This window comes from Apodemus sylvaticus, chromosome 2 (genome assembly GCF_947179515.1).
Source record: "Apodemus sylvaticus chromosome 2, mApoSyl1.1, whole genome shotgun sequence".
NCBI lineage: Eukaryota > Metazoa > Chordata > Mammalia > Rodentia > Muridae > Apodemus > Apodemus sylvaticus.
In genome coordinates, this window is record NC_067473.1 from 7,939,100 (window position 1) to 7,958,127 (window position 19,028).

Sequence of the window (19,028 nt, forward strand, 5' to 3'; positions counted from 1 at the left end):
AATGCTGAATGCAGAGGGCCAGACTTTTCCAGAACATGCATCTAACTTTCTAAATGAGTACGATTATACCATATTAAGCAGGAATAACAGAAACAGATACGAAATGATATTTCTAGCTCTAAAATTTAACCTATATATTTCTTTTATAACAAGTAAAAAATAAAAATTTCAGCATGTTGTAAGATAGATAAGATCATGGTAGGTTTTTGGTTTTTATTTTTTTTTTTTTTGCTTAAATGTATTGTGTGTATGAGATGGTATAAAATACCATGAAATTATATGAAATGTCTATAAGGATCAAACAAAAATCTGAAGAAGAAATACACCCAGTTTTAAATCCCAGAAGATGATGGACTCATGGCACATCTGAAACGCTTACTTTTTTTCTTTTGTGTTCATCAAACACTTCCAAGCCAAGACAATGAAAGAGAGCTACTAGAATTAGGGTCAAGATCGGAGTGAAAAGAGACAGAAGTGGGTGATTCATTCAAAAAGCAGGTTATTGCCACAGGCTCCTATTTAGAAATCTGCTCTTATACATTACAAGACACTAAAAGTAATGTCTGCGGAAGGTGCAGGGGGCTGAGATGGACGCACAGTCACAGTGCATCCACAGTCGAGCAGAGTTACCATCTCCTCTCACACAGTCCAGAGTTCTCACATGGAGAATGGCACCACCTGGAGTGAGTCTTCCCACATCAACCTAATTGAGATGGTTCCCACAGGCATTCCCAGAGGACAGACACCCAGGTGATTCCAGATCCTTCAAGTTGACAGATGACACGAACCATCACAGAATGGTTTTAAGTCCTTTTCTCAAGTTCAGTCCTAACGGTGCTTTGCAAAAATAATCTAGCTCCTTCTCGTCTACAATATAACAATCCTTAAACTCTTAGAAGTTTACAAGAGCATCAAGAAAAGAAATACAGTATTGTATCTCACAGCACTGATATCATGGTTGACTTTTAAAAGTCATCAGTCACCCCTTGACTAGGTAGTGTACCTCAGTTCTGAGCCAGGGGATGCCAGCCTCACAGAAAGCTGTCTGTCAGATTTCCCAGCACTACACTGCTGGAGAACAGTCCACGGCACTAAACTGACTGGCAGGACAGCATGTGTTCACAAACTGCTCATCTCAGCATCCTGAGATCAGAGCGGCTGTTCTGTGCTGTGTCGTTTAATACACTTACACGATTATTTTCTTCACACTCTGATCACTGTGAATGTGAAGCCGTGAGGCTTGCGAGTTTTGACTGAAAAGCATATGTCGAAACTGTTGTCATTGGGTTTTTCCTGCTGTTTGCTTTCTTTCAATGAACAAATCTGATCTTTGGAAAAACTTGATTTATCCCAAACTGTCTCAGGTAAGAAAGAAGAAATCTGGATTATTGATGACTTTATTATCGATGGAAACAATTTAAACAACCCTGTGATGCTGCTGGACACATTCGACTTTGGGCCTAGGGAAGACAATTGGTTTTTCTATCCGGGTGGTAATATTGGTCTTTACTGCCCATATTCTTCAAAGGGAGCTCCGTAAGTATTTAACTGAAAAGCTAAAAGTAAAACCATTGCTTCATACAAATCAGGGAGAGATTTTGCCTAAACGATTTCCTCGTTGCTCTCTTGATAACCAGTGAGGAGGACTCGGCCATGGTGTTTGTTTCCAATGAAATCGGGGAGCATTCCATCACCACGCGTGATCTCAGTGTGAACGAGAACACCATCATCCAGTTTGAGGTATTGGCTCTGTTCTCCTGGAAATGCTTTCAGTTTCATATTGAACAAAACCTCAGCAAGAAGAAGCAAGTCTTTACTGCGACTTCCTCTTAAGGTCATGAAGACTTGTGTCATAACACACTATTATTATCAGACCAATGTTCATTTCAGAAATAGAGTTGCTTGTAACATAGTTCTGTCCTACCTAGCACAATAAGTGTTGAAATAATTACTTTAAAATTAGAAAAAATGTGAAAGAATGCTATTGTGGCCTTGTTATCCTCACAGTTTTTATATAAAATGAGAATATGTTAGGTCCTAGGTCAATCTAATTGTAATTTGTTCCTGATAAAACAGCATCACACTGCTTTACAGTCTTAAATATACTAGGTGTAGGTGACATTCCATGCATTCCTTATATGTGTCAAGAAAGTAAATTCTTAATTAAAACATTTGATTATTGAAGACTTTCGCAAAATCCACAGAATCAAAGGCTTCTTGTGCCAGTGTTCTAAGTAGTAACATTTTTCTGATCTCTGACTTTATTATATTTCCTGATTTTATGGTTTAAATTCTAAGAAGAAATAGTACTTTTGTCTCTTTTAGGAATTGAGGTAGAAATTAGTGCCTAGATTTGAAAAGTTCATCAAATTCCAGTTGATTACCCATTGGCAGGTAAAGGGATAAACACATCTGCGGACCGCTCTCTGTGTCCTCCCCTTCCACTCAACTCACTGCATAGTAAATAATCAGTTACTACAATAGCGCAGTAGTGAGACAGTGTTCCTCCACACTGGAAGGATGAGCTCTGTACAGAAAGAGCCACCTGCACGTAGCTGGAAGAAGCTTATCTGGAAAGGGGGAAGGGAGGGAAGGAGGGAGGGAGGGAGGGGGGAGAGAGGGAGGAAAGAGAAAAGGAAAGGTCACAGGTTACAAATTTGCCATTGAATCCGACAAAGAACCTACATATCCAGTGTCCAACCTGTGGGCTAGAGTTTTAGTATGTAACCATGTTACATACTGCAAATTACCAAGTAGATTTAGGTTCCTCACCACACACTACATGTGCGTATACAAGAATACATACATGTACAAAGGGAAGGTTGGTTTTCTTAACTGTAACTGTCACCATATAGGCTATCTCAAAATTCTTTCCATCTTTAGAACTTTTGAAAATATAGCCTGGAGTGAGGGGAAAATAGCAATGACTGCATTCTATTTTGCTTTTATATTGAATGTGTGTTGAAGAGTCTGTAAGTTAAAATCTTTTGGAATTGCTTATAAAGTGTCATAAAGAAATCAGGTGTTACTGCACAGACTGATGAAGAAGCTTAAGAGTTGGGATTAAGTGAACATTCTTCATTATAATTTTATTGGCTTGACAATTAAAAAATGGGCCAAAGTTAAATTTGGAATTATCTCAAACTTTTCCTTGTTCGTTTTCTGTATCTCATAACATGTGAGAAAAAGGCTCCTTATGAAGAAAATACAATTTAAGGGTAATATATGACGTCACTTAGGGAACATATCTTCCAGAGTGACATATTTCAGTAAGACCCTTGTCAGGGATTAACTGGCCTCCAAGGAGCATGGCCAGTGTGCGGGCGTGCCGCTCTCAGATAATCTGCATCACGCTTTCTTTCATCCCAAGATCAACGTTGGCTGCTCCACGGACAGCTCATCTGCTGATCCGGTCAGACTGGAATTTTCCAGGGACTTTGGAGCCACCTGGCACCTGCTGCTGCCTCTCTGCTTCCACAGCAGCAGCCTCGTCAGCTCCTTGTGCTCCACTGAGCACCACCCGAGCAGCACCTACTACGCAGGGACCACCCAGGGCTGGAGGAGGGAGGTCGTGCACTTCGGGAAGCTGCACCTTTGCGGGTGAGGATCTGCCGCTTGGCACTGCACTTGTCTCTTGTTTGGTGACCTGCCCTTCCAAAGTTACTCAGGGAGAAAATGCCACATTGTGTCTGTTTTCAGTTCTCACTTGAAACAGATCAGTAGACAACGGTCAAAGAAGGGAAAAGAGGCGACATTACTGCTCCTGTGTAGTTTGAGGCTAGAGTCAAGAGCTGTGGACTGCGTAGCTAGTAATCTGTTTCCCTGTGCATCTTTAATAAGTCAAAAGGAAGCGAGAGAATGCATTTCTCTCATAACATTGCCCCTCTTCCCACGGGCTCTCACCTCGCACTATAAATACAGTAGAAACGCAATGCACTCACACACAGCCCGTGGGCACGTATGGATGCTGGAAGCCCACAGCCAGTTCCTGGCATCTCATAAAAAGCATTAACGCATTCCCCCTTGAGCATTTTTACTTCTCAACCCCGCTCGGCATTCTTGCGACATTATACTTGTCTCTTCTGTGGAAAAGCTATTTGGAGATGAAGGACTTCAGCTCCCATAGAGATAACTATAGTTTTGAAAATAAAACGTATAACAAAGGGAACAGCAAGGACATCAGCAAAGCAGCCAGCCCGAGGCTCGGCCTTCCTGCCGCTGTGCCCCTTTAATACAGTTCCTAGTGCTGTGCTAACCCCCAACTGGAAAGTTATTTTCACTACTTCATAACTATAATTTTGCTACTGTTATGAATCATCATATAAATATCTGTGTTTTCCAGTGGTCTTACAGGACTCCTGTGGAAGGGTCGTTTTACCCTCAAAGGGGTACCCACAGGTTGAGCACACTTTTTTAGATTACCATTTATTCTTTCAGTGTATATCACAATGAAGTACTACTGTCTCACCTTCTCGATGAAAATCGATGTTCGGGCCTCACATGCAAGTAGGCGTAATTAGACCTCTCCTGCCTATAAGCCCAACAAACTTGGCACTTTTCCAAAAGAATGGAAGTACATTTGCAAAAGTTAGCATTGTCATGGAGCATAACCCATCCCACCTCTCATCACCTCGCTAGAGCTGTTTCCATGATCCAATTGTGAAGAGCGTGAATACTTTCTCTTGTTGACTATGTCCCTTGTTATGACACGAAGGTGGTATACTTAAAGACACCCGATGTTTTCTTCACCTATAGGTATCACTCAACAGAATGATCTCTGCGCTCTGAGGTGGGTGGGGGTTGTAGGTAGAGTCTCCAGACGTCACAGAATTGGAGCCATCAGCTTGATGCTGGGCTGCTATTGGCTAGCAGAGCTGTTCATAGAAGAAGTAGGCAGGAGGCGATATCTCAGTAATAGGAAAAAAACTCTCTGAAGTCAGTTAGTTTTCATGTAGAAAACAGAAGAGTTTATTAAAAGATGCTGGGAAGCTTGCAGTCCTTACTCTTATTAACTGCCATCAATGTCCAATAGATCATGGTACTTGTTCCCCAGGACTCTTGATTCCAAATCTCCTAAAAAGAAAATCTGAATACACGTTCATGGCTAAAGGTCCAGAGGCCACTTCCGGACATACATGGTCTGACTGTGTCACCCCAGAATTCATATGGTGAAATTCTTACCTTTAAGGTCATAGCCTGAGGAAGTGTGGCCTTAGGAGGGGTCATTAGCTCATAAATGGGATTGTGGCCATCATAAGGGAGCCCCCAGAAAACCGCTTTGCCTCTTGAATCATGTGAATACACAGCTAGAGGACACCTAGTATGGGCTGAAGAGCAAGCCCTTAGCAGATGGCCTGCTAGCTCCCTGGTCTAGGGCCTTCAGCTACTACAGTGATTAAAAAGAATAAATGTCATTTTTTATAAGCTACCCAGTTCGTGTCATATTTCTATAGCCACTGAAAGCAGAGTGAAATAGATACTTTTGACCAAAGTAGTCACTCAGTGTCATCATGGTGATACTGAGAAATACCAGGTCTCCTCTTCAGGGGGCCTCTGCTTTTCTCTGACTTCCTAGACAAGAAAGGGCCCTACAATAGGCTGTAGCCATGATTCAGAGTTCCCAGAGGCAAGTCATCTTACCTGAAGCACATGCAGTGAATCAAGAGTCCTGTGAGGGAAAGGCTGCCCACACCAACAGGACCAAGCTACACGACCACGCCACACTAGGTGGCATCCTCTGTGGCACACACACAGAGACCACAGCAGCATGTCTTGGGAATGTAAGCAAGGGAAATACAGATGTCTCTATTTCATCCGCTGGAGGAAATCCATTTTTGAGAAAATAGTCCTAATGTACAGAATTGAGACTGACATGTTGCTTGTATTCCAAGTCGTTTTATTTCTATGGAAAGGAGCCGTGCCCACCCTCAGAGCTGTATCAGCCCCAACTGTTTTCAGCCATTTCTATGGAGGGAAGCTTTTGTCCACATCTTCGTCTCAAGAAAAGAATTAGTCCTGTTTTTAAAACCCACACAGGCATGAATTGCTGGAAGGCAGAAGTGAAAATTTCTCAACTCGATGAGCCATTCCTGGGTTTGCACTCAACATGGCACATAATAATAGCACAAATGCTAGCTGAGAGAGAGAGGGGGGGAGAGAGAGAGAGAGAGAGAGAGAGAGAGAGAGAGAGAAGCTTAAAGTACTCTTTTCCGTGATTTAATGAACACTGGATACAAACATGGGCACAAATATAAACAATTAAATATATAATGTCTTCAATGTCAAGTTTTTACATTTTTTTACATTTTAATTAAAATATAATTATATCACTTGCCCCTTCCTTCTCCTCCCTCCAACCTCCCCAGGCCCCCACTCTCAAACTAACAGCCTCTATATACCAAAATATCAGTGTTGAATTTCCACCTAATTTTATACACATCACCTTTCCGTGGAGCGTCTTTTTATCTTGAAAATGTCTTAAGTGTTATTTTATGCAGTTTCATAACAAGTCAACCACAGGCCCCTCCTGAGTGGAGACTGCAGCGTGTTCACAATTCCAAGTGTATATTTCTAAGAGGCAGATCCTTGGGGCAGTGCTGGCTCGGAAGCAGGCGTGACATTCACAAGGCGGGTGGCAGGAAGAATGCTTCAAACCAAGATCTCAGCCGAAGGGAACCACAGCGAGCCCAGGCCCATTTGTCATGGCCTTTGCAGTTTCTGTGCCAAGGCGGGCAAGCACTAATAAATACCCAACTAAGGTGGTTCATTTGTATTCAGAACATTTGAATAAATAAGTTCAAACAAAATCCATGTAGGCTTTTCTTCAAAGGAAAACTCCAGCCATTTCCCTCAGCTCAGCAGTCTGAAAGTTCAAAAGGTAAGAAGTGTCTTTGCCGAGACTAAACTCTGACAAGTGTAGGAGAGCCTGCTTTAATTATCAGTTGGCGTTTTGGGGGCAGCCCAGTCTACCTGGGGTCTCTGTAAACAATGAGATAGTACATGAAAACTTGGCTCCATCTGCCTTAGTCCCTAAGACACTGCAGAGGTTTAACCAGCCTCTGTCTCTTCACCCGTCCCCAACCCGAGTGTTTAACTTTAATTTCTGTTTCTCAAATTAAAACCTATTCAGAATTTAGCTTATGTGGTCACAAGAAGATGGGTAAATTCATGCGACACAAAGGTAAGTGCCCAGACCCTCTATCCCAGCTTCTCTGAGCTGACTTTCATACATGTTTTTTAAAATGTGTTATTTTTGGACATAAGAAGAAGCAACCAAAAAATAAATCTGATTTCTTTACTTTTGTTCTCTTAAATTTACTGAGCTACAGTGTTAAAAAACCGTGATAGTGGGACCATGGAAGGGTCTAATAAAGGAGGCGGAGACATAAGCTTCCACACGCTTTCTGCTAAAGAAGAAGTAGGCATGTTTTGAATAATCCCAGCAGTCTTGCTGGAGTCAGGGAAATGCCATCACAGTTGTGGAAAAGCACAACCCGAAGGTCCCGCAGCCCCACTACCATGCTCGCCGGAACAAATGCTGGGGCTGCCCGTGTGTTAACGGTAGCACCATTCTCAACAGCCGAAAGCAGGAAAGGATCAAACCAGTGAATGAACAAATCTGATGAGCCCCATGATGTCGCGTTAAGAGGAAGGAAAGTCTGACACTTGCTGCAAGTGAATGTGGTTTGTGGGTGTAGTGAACGCAGATTCATCACCGCGGCATGCCCATAGAGGCAGACAGGAGTTGGTGGTTGCCAAGGAGAAGTAAATATGGCGGGCCTGCTAGGACCTGGGGTTTCCTGTCAAGGTGACGAAACACATTGGATTGAAGTAAAAGTAGGTCCAGAATTGTGCATTTTATGTGGTTCGTGGTTGATTTTCTGTTTGTGAATTTACACCCATTTTTAAGCGATTAGTTATGCAGTGTTGACAGCAAACCAGCCTTTACCAAGAGAGCCAGTGTTGGAAGTATACGAAGATCAGGTGCAGTTTCTTAATAACTGGTCCAAAAAAAATTAGAATTTTCCTGAAATGATAGGTCTCATTTTCTTCTGTTTCCTAAATCCTGTTTCCTTCTTACGTTGATATGTAAGTAGTAATTTCCCTCTGTTTATGGACCAAATGTGCTAACTCTAAAGATGTGGTGTGCTATTGCATAACGTTGAGACCCCTGTACCTTGTTTTCCAGATCTGTGCGCTTCCGTTGGTACCAGGGATTTTATCCCGCTGGCTCTCAGCCGGTCACGTGGGCCATCGACAATGTCTACATTGGTCCCCAGTGCGAAGAGATGTGCTATGGGCACGGCAGCTGCATCAATGGGACCAAGTGCATCTGTGACCCAGGCTACTCTGGTCCAACCTGTAAAATAAGCACCAAAAATCCTGATTTTCTCAAAGACGATTTTGAAGGTAACCTTTTCTCTGTAGTTGTTGGAAGAATTTACATGCAAACACAATCTGTGATGGATAATTAACCACTCAGGTATATTCTAATAGTTATCCTTACAACTGCCAACACACCAAAGGCCATTTTGACATTGGCGGTTAGTGGGGGAGAATGAATAAAACTTTAGTTGAGAAATTAAAAGGTTATCTTCACCACTTTTTGTAAAATTTATTTAATTTTCAATAGACAGGTTAGATCATTAATGTCTTGATACTACTATTGATGGGTAAGTTGTACACATATGAAACTATAAGAAAAATCAAACAAATTCCTTTAATTAGTTAATTATACATAAAGTTTGACATTTATTAGCTAGTAGAGAATTTTGCACAGTGTATTTTGGTCACATTCACCCTCTCCCCTCTGACTCTTCCTAGATCCACTGATCCACTCATCTCCTGTCCCACTCAACAGTGTGTCTTTTTTATTTCCCCTTCAAGTTTGAACTGCCCAAATATTCATGGATGTGGAGCCTTCCACGGGGAATGATCTTATCAGGGCTATACTCTCAGACAACCCTGTCTCTCCCTCTCAACAGCAGACCCTAGCCAACAGTCTCAACAGTAGACCCTAGCCAACAGTCTCAACAGTAGACCCTAGCCAACAGTCTCAACAGCAGACCCTAGCCAACAGTCTCAACAGTAGACCCTAGCCAACAGTCTCAACAGTAGACCCTAGCCAACAGTCTCAACAGTAGACCCTAGCCAACAGTCTCAACAGCAGACCCTAGCCAACAGTCTCAACAGCAGACCCTAGCCAACAGTCTCAACAGTAAATCATAACTCCCTCTCAACAGCAGACCCTAGCCAACAGTCTCAACAGCAGACCCTAGCTCCTTGGCTAGGAAGAGACTTCATGCCCAACTGCCTTCACGCTGGGACTTGGCCTGGCTGGCCATGTGCAGGTCTTGTGCTGCTTTATTTTCCTGACTTTTTATACCTCATGTAATTGCTGAAAAGTGGCAAAAGAATATGCCTAAGGGATAATCTTAGATTATAAGAAGCAATTTTTCAGAAATCTTGGTTCCACCAATTGTTCAGGCAGCCTCTCCTTTCCCACACCTTTATTTTACATCAATACATTTGTGTTACAACCGAGAAGAATATACATTATATGCTAGTTATTTTGGAAGCATCTAAATTGTGGGTGTGCTCTTTTACCAAAGATTGTCTTAAACATTTTTACATGGTGGGTCAATACAGCAGCTCTGCATGTTAATGAATCAGACCAAAAGATTTTGTTTTCCTCCATTTTCTATAAGACTTTTATTTTTATTTTTAATAATTATAAAATATTAATAATTATTTTATTATGTATAATTTTATAATACATTTTAAAACTGCATTTAGTTACAAGCAAACAGTAAAACATTATACTGTCATAAAGCATTTGAACTATTAATGTATGCTACAATCTATATGAATCTTGGAAATAATACAATAAATAAAAGAAACCAGACCCCCTCCAAAAAAATCCATTATATATTCTGTCTGTGAAACATCCCAAATAAGCTGGTCCTTGGAGGTAAAACACAGACTGGTTGGTTGCCAGGGACGCAGAAGAAAGGGAAGCCACTACTTCATTGATACAGGCTTCTTTTCCTTGAGGGGACAAAAAACTTAAAATAGTTACTGGTGAAGGTTTTACATCAGAGATATACTAAATACTACTGGATTATTCGCTTTTAAATTGTTAATACAGTAAACATGTTTTGTATTTTTTACCTCATTTTAAAAAACTAAATCTAAGATTCATATCTGAGAAGATTTGAAAACCGGCTTTGAAAGACATCTAACAGCAACTATTAAATTATATTTAAATTTCTGGGATTAAAAAGACATCCATTTTCAAAAGATACTGCTATATTCCTCCATTAATGCTGCCTCACATTAGAAAGGACACGGTAAAGAGGCGGTGTCCCAGGCTCCCCTTCTCTGGCCTCTCATTCACTTCCTGAATAACCAGCATTTTCCTTTGTTGTGGAGCTTGCCCGGCTGAACCATAGATATTGGGAAAATCCCCTCTCTGACATGTGAACCTTTATATCAGTCAAGGCTGAAAACACTGAAGATGTTCATATGATAGTCCTTTTATCCCACAATGCATTTTTAATGTTTATGACTTTATATTTTTAAACTACATGACACATCCTGTCATACTTCTTTGAAAATATAATACAGGGAACTTTCCAGCATTCTTGGTGGGCGGTGGAGGAGCAGCGTCTGGCCGAGCTGTGGCGTGCTATGCTCTTTCCACTCACCAGCTGTAAAAACTGGTGAAAGAAGCCATTTACTATGATGTTTTGGGGGTCAAACCCAATGCCACCCAGGAAGAACTGAAAAAGGCATACAGAAAACTGGCCTTGAAGTACCACCCTGATAAGAATCAGAATGAAGGAGAAAAGTTTAAACAGATGTCTCAAGCTTATGAAGTTCTTGCTGATTCAAAAAAAAAAGGGGGGGGGAGAACTATATGAAAAGGGAGGTGAGCAGGTGATTAAAGAGGGCGGGGCCGGCGGTGGTTTTGGCTTGTCTGTGGATGTCTTTGAGATGTTTTTTGGAGGAGGAAGAATACAAAGAAAACAGAGAGGTAAAAATGCATCAGCTCACAGTGACCTTAGAAGACGTGTATAATGGTGCAACAAGAGAACCGGCTCTGCAAAAGAATGTGATTTGTGACAAACGTGAAGGCCAAGGTGGTAAGAAAGGAGCAGTAGAGTGCTGTCCCAGCTGCGGGGGATGGGCATGCAGAGCAGGATTCATCAGATTGGACCCGGAATGGTTCAGCAGATTCAGTCAGTGTGCATGGAGTGCCAGGGCCATGGAGAGCAGAAGAAAGATAGCTCGGAGAAGAAAATTTTAGAAGTTTGTATTGATAAAGGCACAAAAGATGGTCAGAAGATAACATTCCATGGTGAAGGAGACCAAGAACCAGGACTGGACCAAGGAGATATCATCCTCGTGTTGGATCAGAAGGGCTATGCTGTGTTTACAAGGCAAGGAGAAGACCTCTTCGTGGTTGAGCATTGTGCGGCTTCTAAAAGCCAGTATCTACTCTTGACAACCAAACCATAGTCATCACCCCTCATCCTGCTCAGATTGTCAAGCATGGGGGTATAAAATGTGTGGTAAATGAAGGTATGCCAATATACGGTCGGCCAGATGAAAAGGGACGTCTAATCACTGAGTTTAAGGTAAACTTTCCTGAAAATGCCTTTCTCTCTCACTGATAAACAATCTTTGCTGGAAAAACTCCTTCCGGAAAGGAAGGAAGTAGAAGCGACTGATGAAATGGAGCAGGTTGAACTGGTGGACTTTGATCCAACTAGGGAAAGACAGCGCCATTATAATGGAGAAGCATATGAAGATGATGAACATCCCCCAGAGGTGGCATTCAGTGTCAGACCTCTTACTGGGCCAGTCACTCTTTGACATTCTGTATGCAGCAGTGAATATGGGAAGGACTGCAATCATAATATGCTCACTACTTGGCTATTGTTTTTGTTTTAATATTCAGCTATAGTAGTGCTTTACAAGACAAATGAAGAATAAACACGAATATAAAAGCTCTGATTTGCTCAGTATGTATGATGACTTCAGTGTTCAAGATGAAAATGAATACTTACAAAAACTAGTTTTAAAAGTTCCCTGGTATCTGTTAGGCCATATCTTGTGTAATGGATAATAGCTGTGTGCATTAGACTGACAAGCTAGGTCTGTGCGTATGACCCTTCATTGTTAAGCTGTGGGATTAAAATTCTGTATTTAGCTGGTAATCAAAAGAAAACAATTAGTTGCATGTTGGTCTATCTAGTTATATGAAGTGAACTGATTGTGATGCCTTTGCACTGTATTGCCTCACCATTACTAGAAGGAGGCATAATACACTTGGCCTGTGTTATTAGTGATTGAGATAATACATTCCTAAAGAAGTTTATCATAAGCTACGGCTTAAGAGCTTGCTCTTCTAGACTGTATTCTCTTCTGCTGCGCCATTTTAAATATATATAAACAGAGAACATGATCACCATTTCCCCTTTCTCAAACTATGAGAAGCCCTTGCTTGGGTGTAGTGACTTCCAATCTGTATGTGGAGAGGTGATTTGTATGTATAATCCAGGAAGGGTGTTCCTTAGGTCTGTTAAATGATTTCTATTTGATTTAGGGCCCAACATAACTGCAATTTAATATTGGTAGTAGAGCAAATTAGAATAGATTTGTTGTATGTTTTGAAGTCACATGCTTACATGTTTAAATCTGGGTATCAGAATTTAAGCAGTTTCTAAAATGTATAACTGTCTAATATACTGGTTACAAAGTGTTTAAAAAAAGAAAATATAATACAGCTATATTCATGGACACAGGTAAACCACATTTTCTACTTTCAGGTCAACTGGAATCTGATCGATTCTTACTGATGAGTGGTGGGAAGCCGTCTCGGAAGTGTGGGATCCTTTCCAGTGGGAACAACCTCTTCTTCAATGAGGATGGCTTGCGTATGCTGGTAACACGGGACCTGGATTTATCCCATGCTAGGTAATTGTGGCACACAGGTGTAGACATGAGGCAGAAGAAGCCAGGCACTCTCAAGGGTGACACCTTCCATGCTGATGTTAGGCGTCTCTCTGCTCAAAGTCCCCAACAAGACACATATCACGTGATTTCTAGTTCAAGACCTACATTCCTTCAGTACCAACATCAGCCGTGAAACACCTAAACAAACAAAGCCCACTATTATTTTATACTCTTGAGAAAATAGCAATATTTACTTCACTCCAACTTCAAAAAAAATATAGCATCTATTTTATCCTCCTTCTACTTACAACATTCATTAACACTTGAACTATAAGGAAAATATGTACATTTATTATACTGTCCTAGTAAGAAGCTCAGTAGAAATACATCCTCAAGTTATTCATGATTAAGTTTATCTTCATCAGCAAATGTTTAGTTTTTGAGAATATTTGAAGTATAGTCCATGGTGTTCATAAGTGAGGCCCAGTGCCTCACTAGCACATAAGAAGTCATTTTCTAAATTGAGCATAGTTGCTCAGAAAAAAACACATTTTAAGCTGGCTCAGAGAGCCGTGCCCTGTCAGAATGTGTATCCCTTGGTCACTTGACGAGCCAGAACCTTAACAGCAAAATATAACGTACAGTTTAACATGTGTAAAATGCAGCCCTGACCTATTTTTAAATGAACAAGGAAATCATGTTTATGGTCTTAAAATATTTTTCAGTACTTTTAAATATATCTGAACATTCCCTCTTTTTCCTGAATCCAATTTCCAATTATAAATAATATAATTCACAGCAATTATGAGTCTACATAAAATAATTTTATAGTTTCTGAAAACAAAATTTTATTCTATCCCATTCTAATATACACAGTTTAATTTGCATTATTTATTCCAAATACTTCAACACATCCATGTTCTCTAATTTAGAAATTATTAAGTTTTCCAAATAACTAATTCAGATATATTTTTCTAAGTAGTAATTTGGTGTTTATGTTGTCACTAAATTAATACAAACATCTTTCCAATACAAACAGATAGCACACCTAGTTCTTCCTAGATAAATACTGTTCTTGTTTGTGCAAACATCACTAGGCACTAAAAATGCACGTTTCCATTAATCAAATGTTAAAAGCTGTGCTATGTAGCTCATGCAGTCACATGCTGTGTGGGATTTGCATATATTGACCTAAAATGTTCAGTGTAAGATCTCAGTGTTTTCAGGGCCATGATATAAATAAATAGAGGTTGGGAGAAGCGTGAGCATTGAGTGGCTTTGTGTACGATACTGATAGCGTTTATTATCAGTCCTGTTACATTATTGAGTACGCATGTTAGATTTGACATGAAATTTATTCTGCCTTACCAGTTAGGATGGTGGCCAGACTGGGCACCAGCAGCTTGCTTGCCAAAGATAACACGCGAGCCAGTTTTCATTGGCACCCCAGCTGCTTGCTGCCAGTCTGTCCACCTCCCCGCCAGCTAGGAAAACTGCCACTGGCTGGCCGCCACAGTTCTCAGAGGCCGGTATCCTCCACACCCAGACCCAGCAACAGTCAGAGTCTGCACGCCTGCCACCACCACCCACCCACACTCACACTACCCTTCCCCTGGTGCAAGAGACAGAAAAGAGACCCAGGCTTAACACACCTCTTCCAAAAGTGGCCTGGTCATTTTGAAAAGAGGAGCTACAACTCCTGCATGTAAATGTGTCTCCTAAACCAAGAGATGCAAGCCCTATAAAGCCCGGGAAGATGGGAACGGATAATTTTGCCGGTAATGCGGCGCCTGTATTATAAACACTGAGGACTGGGATTCAGTTGTCTTCACTAGAACAGTGCACTGGCAGGCTTGACCAGGCTTTCAATCTCCCCCACCATCTTATAAAGTAGCCAAGGGAAGCAGTGGTGCTGGCTTTCCTCAGGCTCTTTGGAGGAGAGATTCAAGATATATATATATATATGCCAGAATTGCCGTTTTTTTCACACTTCACATTTAATGAACTCTCCTTCACATTAAGACAAGAAAAAAAAAATCAAGCTTTGAAGTGATTGTTTGGATACTCAGTAAGTCATCTTGACTATTAACATCATCTGCTGCCCGACACTGCCTGGGTGTTTGCCTTTTGTGACTGATGTGGATTTCTCTTTGAAGTAAAAGACTACAGTGTGGCCTTCTGGTGTCAGGTTTGTGCAGTTCTTCATGAGGCTGGGGTGTGGCAAAGGTGTCCCGGACCCCCGGAGCCAGCCCGTGCTTCTACAGTACTCCCTCAATGGCGGCCTCTCCTGGAGCCTTCTTCAAGAGTTCCTCTTCAGCAACTCCAGCAATGTGGGCAGGTACATTGCCCTGGAAATGCCCCTGAAAGCCCGTTCTGGTTCTACACGCCTCCGCTGGTGGCAGCCATCTGAAAACGGGCACTTCTATAGCCCCTGGGTGATCGACCAGGTCAGTCTCTTCAGAATTATCTACTTTAACTTTTATGACTTTAGAATGCATGTTAGCCCAACTCCCGAGCTGGTGGAAACCCAGACAGGCAGTCGAATGACTTGCCCAAGGGCACACAGCTAGATTAGATATGGTGTTTAACTTCCTTTCATTCTCTAGTCCCTCAATTGCCTAAGCCTATAACAATAAATGGCAGGACAGAAGGCTTAGGTTGTATTCAGAGAGGATGCTGCCATATGGATGGAGGGACTTTAGCAGGCGTGATACAAGGTTATAATTCTCTAGAAAGGGAAGCATGCAAATTAGCATTGACGCCTCCTGCAATTGTTCCCAAATCCTCTTTTCCAGCCTTTGATGCAAAATAAATAAATAAATCTTCCCTAGCATCTTTCTGGACTGCTCTAAAGGATCCTCATACATAATACAGTGTATCAAACAGGACTCAGAGAACCTGTTCACAAATAGGAGAGTTCATGCAAACAATTGCAACTCAAACGCCTCAGGGCGTGTTTGTCCTTAAATAGAAATTTCACATGGCAAACAGTCACAGGCAAGCCAGATTTCGCTCTTGTTCCTGGCTTGGAGACATGTGCTTTCCAGTGCCGCAGTTTGGCCCACGAGTAGCTGTGAATGGTTTTGTCAGTCCTTTGATTTGTTCTCTGTAGCTCCTTGCCAGATGGGCAAGCAGAACCTAGAAACAAGAGCCTTCCGAAACCCCCCACCATTATGCTAGTTGTACAGTACCAGATCCAAGATGGCTGACAGATCAAAACAAACAAACAAAAGCAACTGAACTCTTCTGTACGTTAAAACCCAAATCTGGGGTGTTCTAAAAATGCATTTCAGATTCTTATTGGAGGAAATATCTCTGGTAATACAGTCTTAGAAGATGATTTCTCAACTCTGGACAGCAGAAAGTGGCTGCTTCACCCAGGAGGCACCAAGATGCCTGTGTGTGGCTCCACTGGCGACGCCCTGGTCTTCATTGAAAAGGCCAGCACCCGTTATGTGGTCACCACAGACATTGCTGTGAACGAGGACTCGTTCCTACAGATAGATTTTGCCGCCTCCTGCTCAGTCACAGACTCTTGCTATGGTAAGTATCCCATGCTCAGGCAGAGGGACGTAAACCTGGGTGTCCATGGCTGCCTCTGCAGTGGGACTATTCAGAACCTGTGTCATGCTTAGGAAGATGGCTTAGTAAAGTTCTTACTGGGCAAGCTTTGCCTGAGTTCAGCTTCCCATCACCCACATAAAAGGCCAAGCATGGCTGCCTATTCCTATAGTCCTACACTGTGAAGGCAGTGTCCACTGAAGCGCACTGGACAGCCAGTTAGATTAATCAGTGAGTCTCAAGCTCAGAGACAGTCCCCAAGAAGCAAGAAAGGAAAATCCTCCGTCTCCACCACTGACTTACATGGGCAGATGCGAACACACACATGCATACATGAGTACACACACACTTGAGTACCCAAGTGATAGTGTCACGTACACAAATGATCACAGGACCTTTTTAGTTCTTGGGATCTTGAAACTGTTTAAGTTTTCTCAACAACATTGTGTTGTTAAGTATATTTTTTTCAAACATTGTGGATAGATTGAGTTTGAGAAACCCAGTCAACCATATTTCTACCTGTGGATGTAATTTACCTAGCATACATGAAGCCCTGGGTTCACTCCCCAGCACCATGTAAACTGCATGCTAGCCCACACCTGCTGTCCAAGATCTCAGGAGGTAGAATCAGAAGAATACAAACTGGCCATCATTGTACAGTCTTGACCCTTCACCTGAATTACAGACCCCTCGGGATTACAGAGGATTCCCAGTCCTGTGCCACCTTACAGGGCACTTCTAGGCTGATAGGGGCCCTTGTTCTTTCTTAGATCAGAGAGGGTGAATATGTGAGGAGCTTTGTTTCTCTGTGACCAGATTTTCATATTTCTATAATTTTGAAATTTATTAGGAAGAATTCCAGAAGTATTCTTTGTACCTAGTCAGTGTAGGGGGGCGTGAAACTTATGGGAAAAAGATGGGTAAGCAGAAGGTACACATTCTATATTCAGTAGGTACATTCTCTCTGAACAGGTGCCTCAAAAACATAGTACCATAGATGAGAGATGGAGAGTGTTCGGTGGAATGGACCTGATGTGAGATGTAATGCAAACTCGGAGGAGGAAGTGTTGACGATGGTGGTCTCACCAAAGAGTTAGAGAACATTTGACAATGAGCTAAGCTTCCACTGGACCTTTATAGCTCAGTCTCCACCACTGGCTTATATGGTTGATAGATCTGAGAAGCCATCCCAAACTGAGCCCATAGCATAAGTAAAGAAGGCTCCCCTGGCCACAGGAAGGCTGCAGGAGAATGAAGTGTGTTGGCCCTAAAAACAGAAATATACTTGGTATTCTGCTGATCCTTCCATATCTTAAGGAGTTAACGAAAGTAACAAAGGAAGCTATACCGGGGTTACCTGGGAACACCAGAACTGGATCTGGCCCTCATAAGCTAAATGTATGAGCTTCCAACACAGGCAGGCATGGCCTCCTGAGAGAGGCGCAATGAATAGAACACTAAAAGGAGGAAGGGACTAAGTAGAGGTAGCCACGAATTCCAAAGAACTGTAAAGGGCCGCTACAGAAACTTGTCCTTGACAAGGTCATAAATAGGAGACTATAAGTACAGAGGAGTATTGTCCTGGTTTTGTTCCTGTTGCTGTAACAAAACACCCAGACAAACATCAAGTTAGGGGAGAAGGAGGCTTATTCCATCTTACTGTTCTGGGTTACACCCCATCTTTGTGGGGAAGTCAAAGCAGGAACATCAAATAGCTAATCACATCACAGCTATAGCCTAGAGCAGAGGAAAACGAATGCATACATGCTCACTTGGGTGTTTGCTGGATCAGCTATTTCTCCACTCTTGTTTAGTTCAAGCCCCAGCCTAGGGAATGACGCTGCCCACAATTCCCTGGTTCTTACTTTATCAACCAATTTCATTAAGACAATTCCCAAAGCCAACCTATTGCAGACAATTCCTCATTGAGACTCTTTTTACCAGGTGGCTCTAGATTGTGTCTAGATTGGCAATGAATGCCAACTGTCACAGGAATCATGATGTTTTAGGGGAAGTTAACTCTGAGATGGTAAGGAGAAAGGAATCCTGGTAAATAGGTATAGCGGTGATCGCCAATGGAAGTATGGGGGAAGACAGTGATGGGGTGCCAAAGCAGTGAAGGGAGGCAGAAAGGGCAGAGGAGATGTGAGACACTGAGAACAGTCAGACAGCAGCAGGCACTGAGAATGATTAAACCAGGACTGCATGACAGGCTCAGGCCAGAGGACTCAACTCTGGGAAACGAAGTCCAAATTTTAAACCCAGAGAACTAGTGTAAAAAAACAAAACAAAAAAAAAAGAATCACCATTGATAAAGTTTGATGGTTAAGGAATTTTTTTTTTTTATGGAAGGAAATGGTGTGTTCCTCTTAGTTCTTGTAACATTATTTCCTGGTCTCATAAAGAAGAGGGCCTGGGGCTGGAGAGACAATCAACAGTTAAGAGTACTGTCCGCTCTTCCAGAGAACTGAGTTCAATTCCCAGGAACCATAGGGTGGCTCACAGCT

General features: G+C 42.0%; 1 protein-coding gene and 1 pseudogene across 1 annotated transcript in view; both read left to right on the forward strand.

The window, feature by feature from the left end:
- Positions 1 to 19,028, forward strand: part of Reln (reelin) — a 437,924-nt gene that overhangs the window by 366,334 nt on the left and 52,562 nt on the right. Inside the window, exons 39-45 of the mRNA XM_052173082.1 lie at positions 1,365 to 1,536; positions 1,638 to 1,740; positions 3,371 to 3,600; positions 8,189 to 8,409; positions 12,834 to 12,981; positions 15,149 to 15,407; positions 16,254 to 16,503. Coding sequence (XP_052029042.1) covers positions 1,365 to 1,536; positions 1,638 to 1,740; positions 3,371 to 3,600; positions 8,189 to 8,409; positions 12,834 to 12,981; positions 15,149 to 15,407; positions 16,254 to 16,503 — 1,383 coding nt within the window. The remainder of the gene's footprint in view (positions 1 to 1,364; positions 1,537 to 1,637; positions 1,741 to 3,370; positions 3,601 to 8,188; positions 8,410 to 12,833; positions 12,982 to 15,148; positions 15,408 to 16,253; positions 16,504 to 19,028) is intronic.
- On the forward strand, positions 10,716 to 11,897 carry LOC127677187 (dnaJ homolog subfamily A member 1-like; annotated as a pseudogene).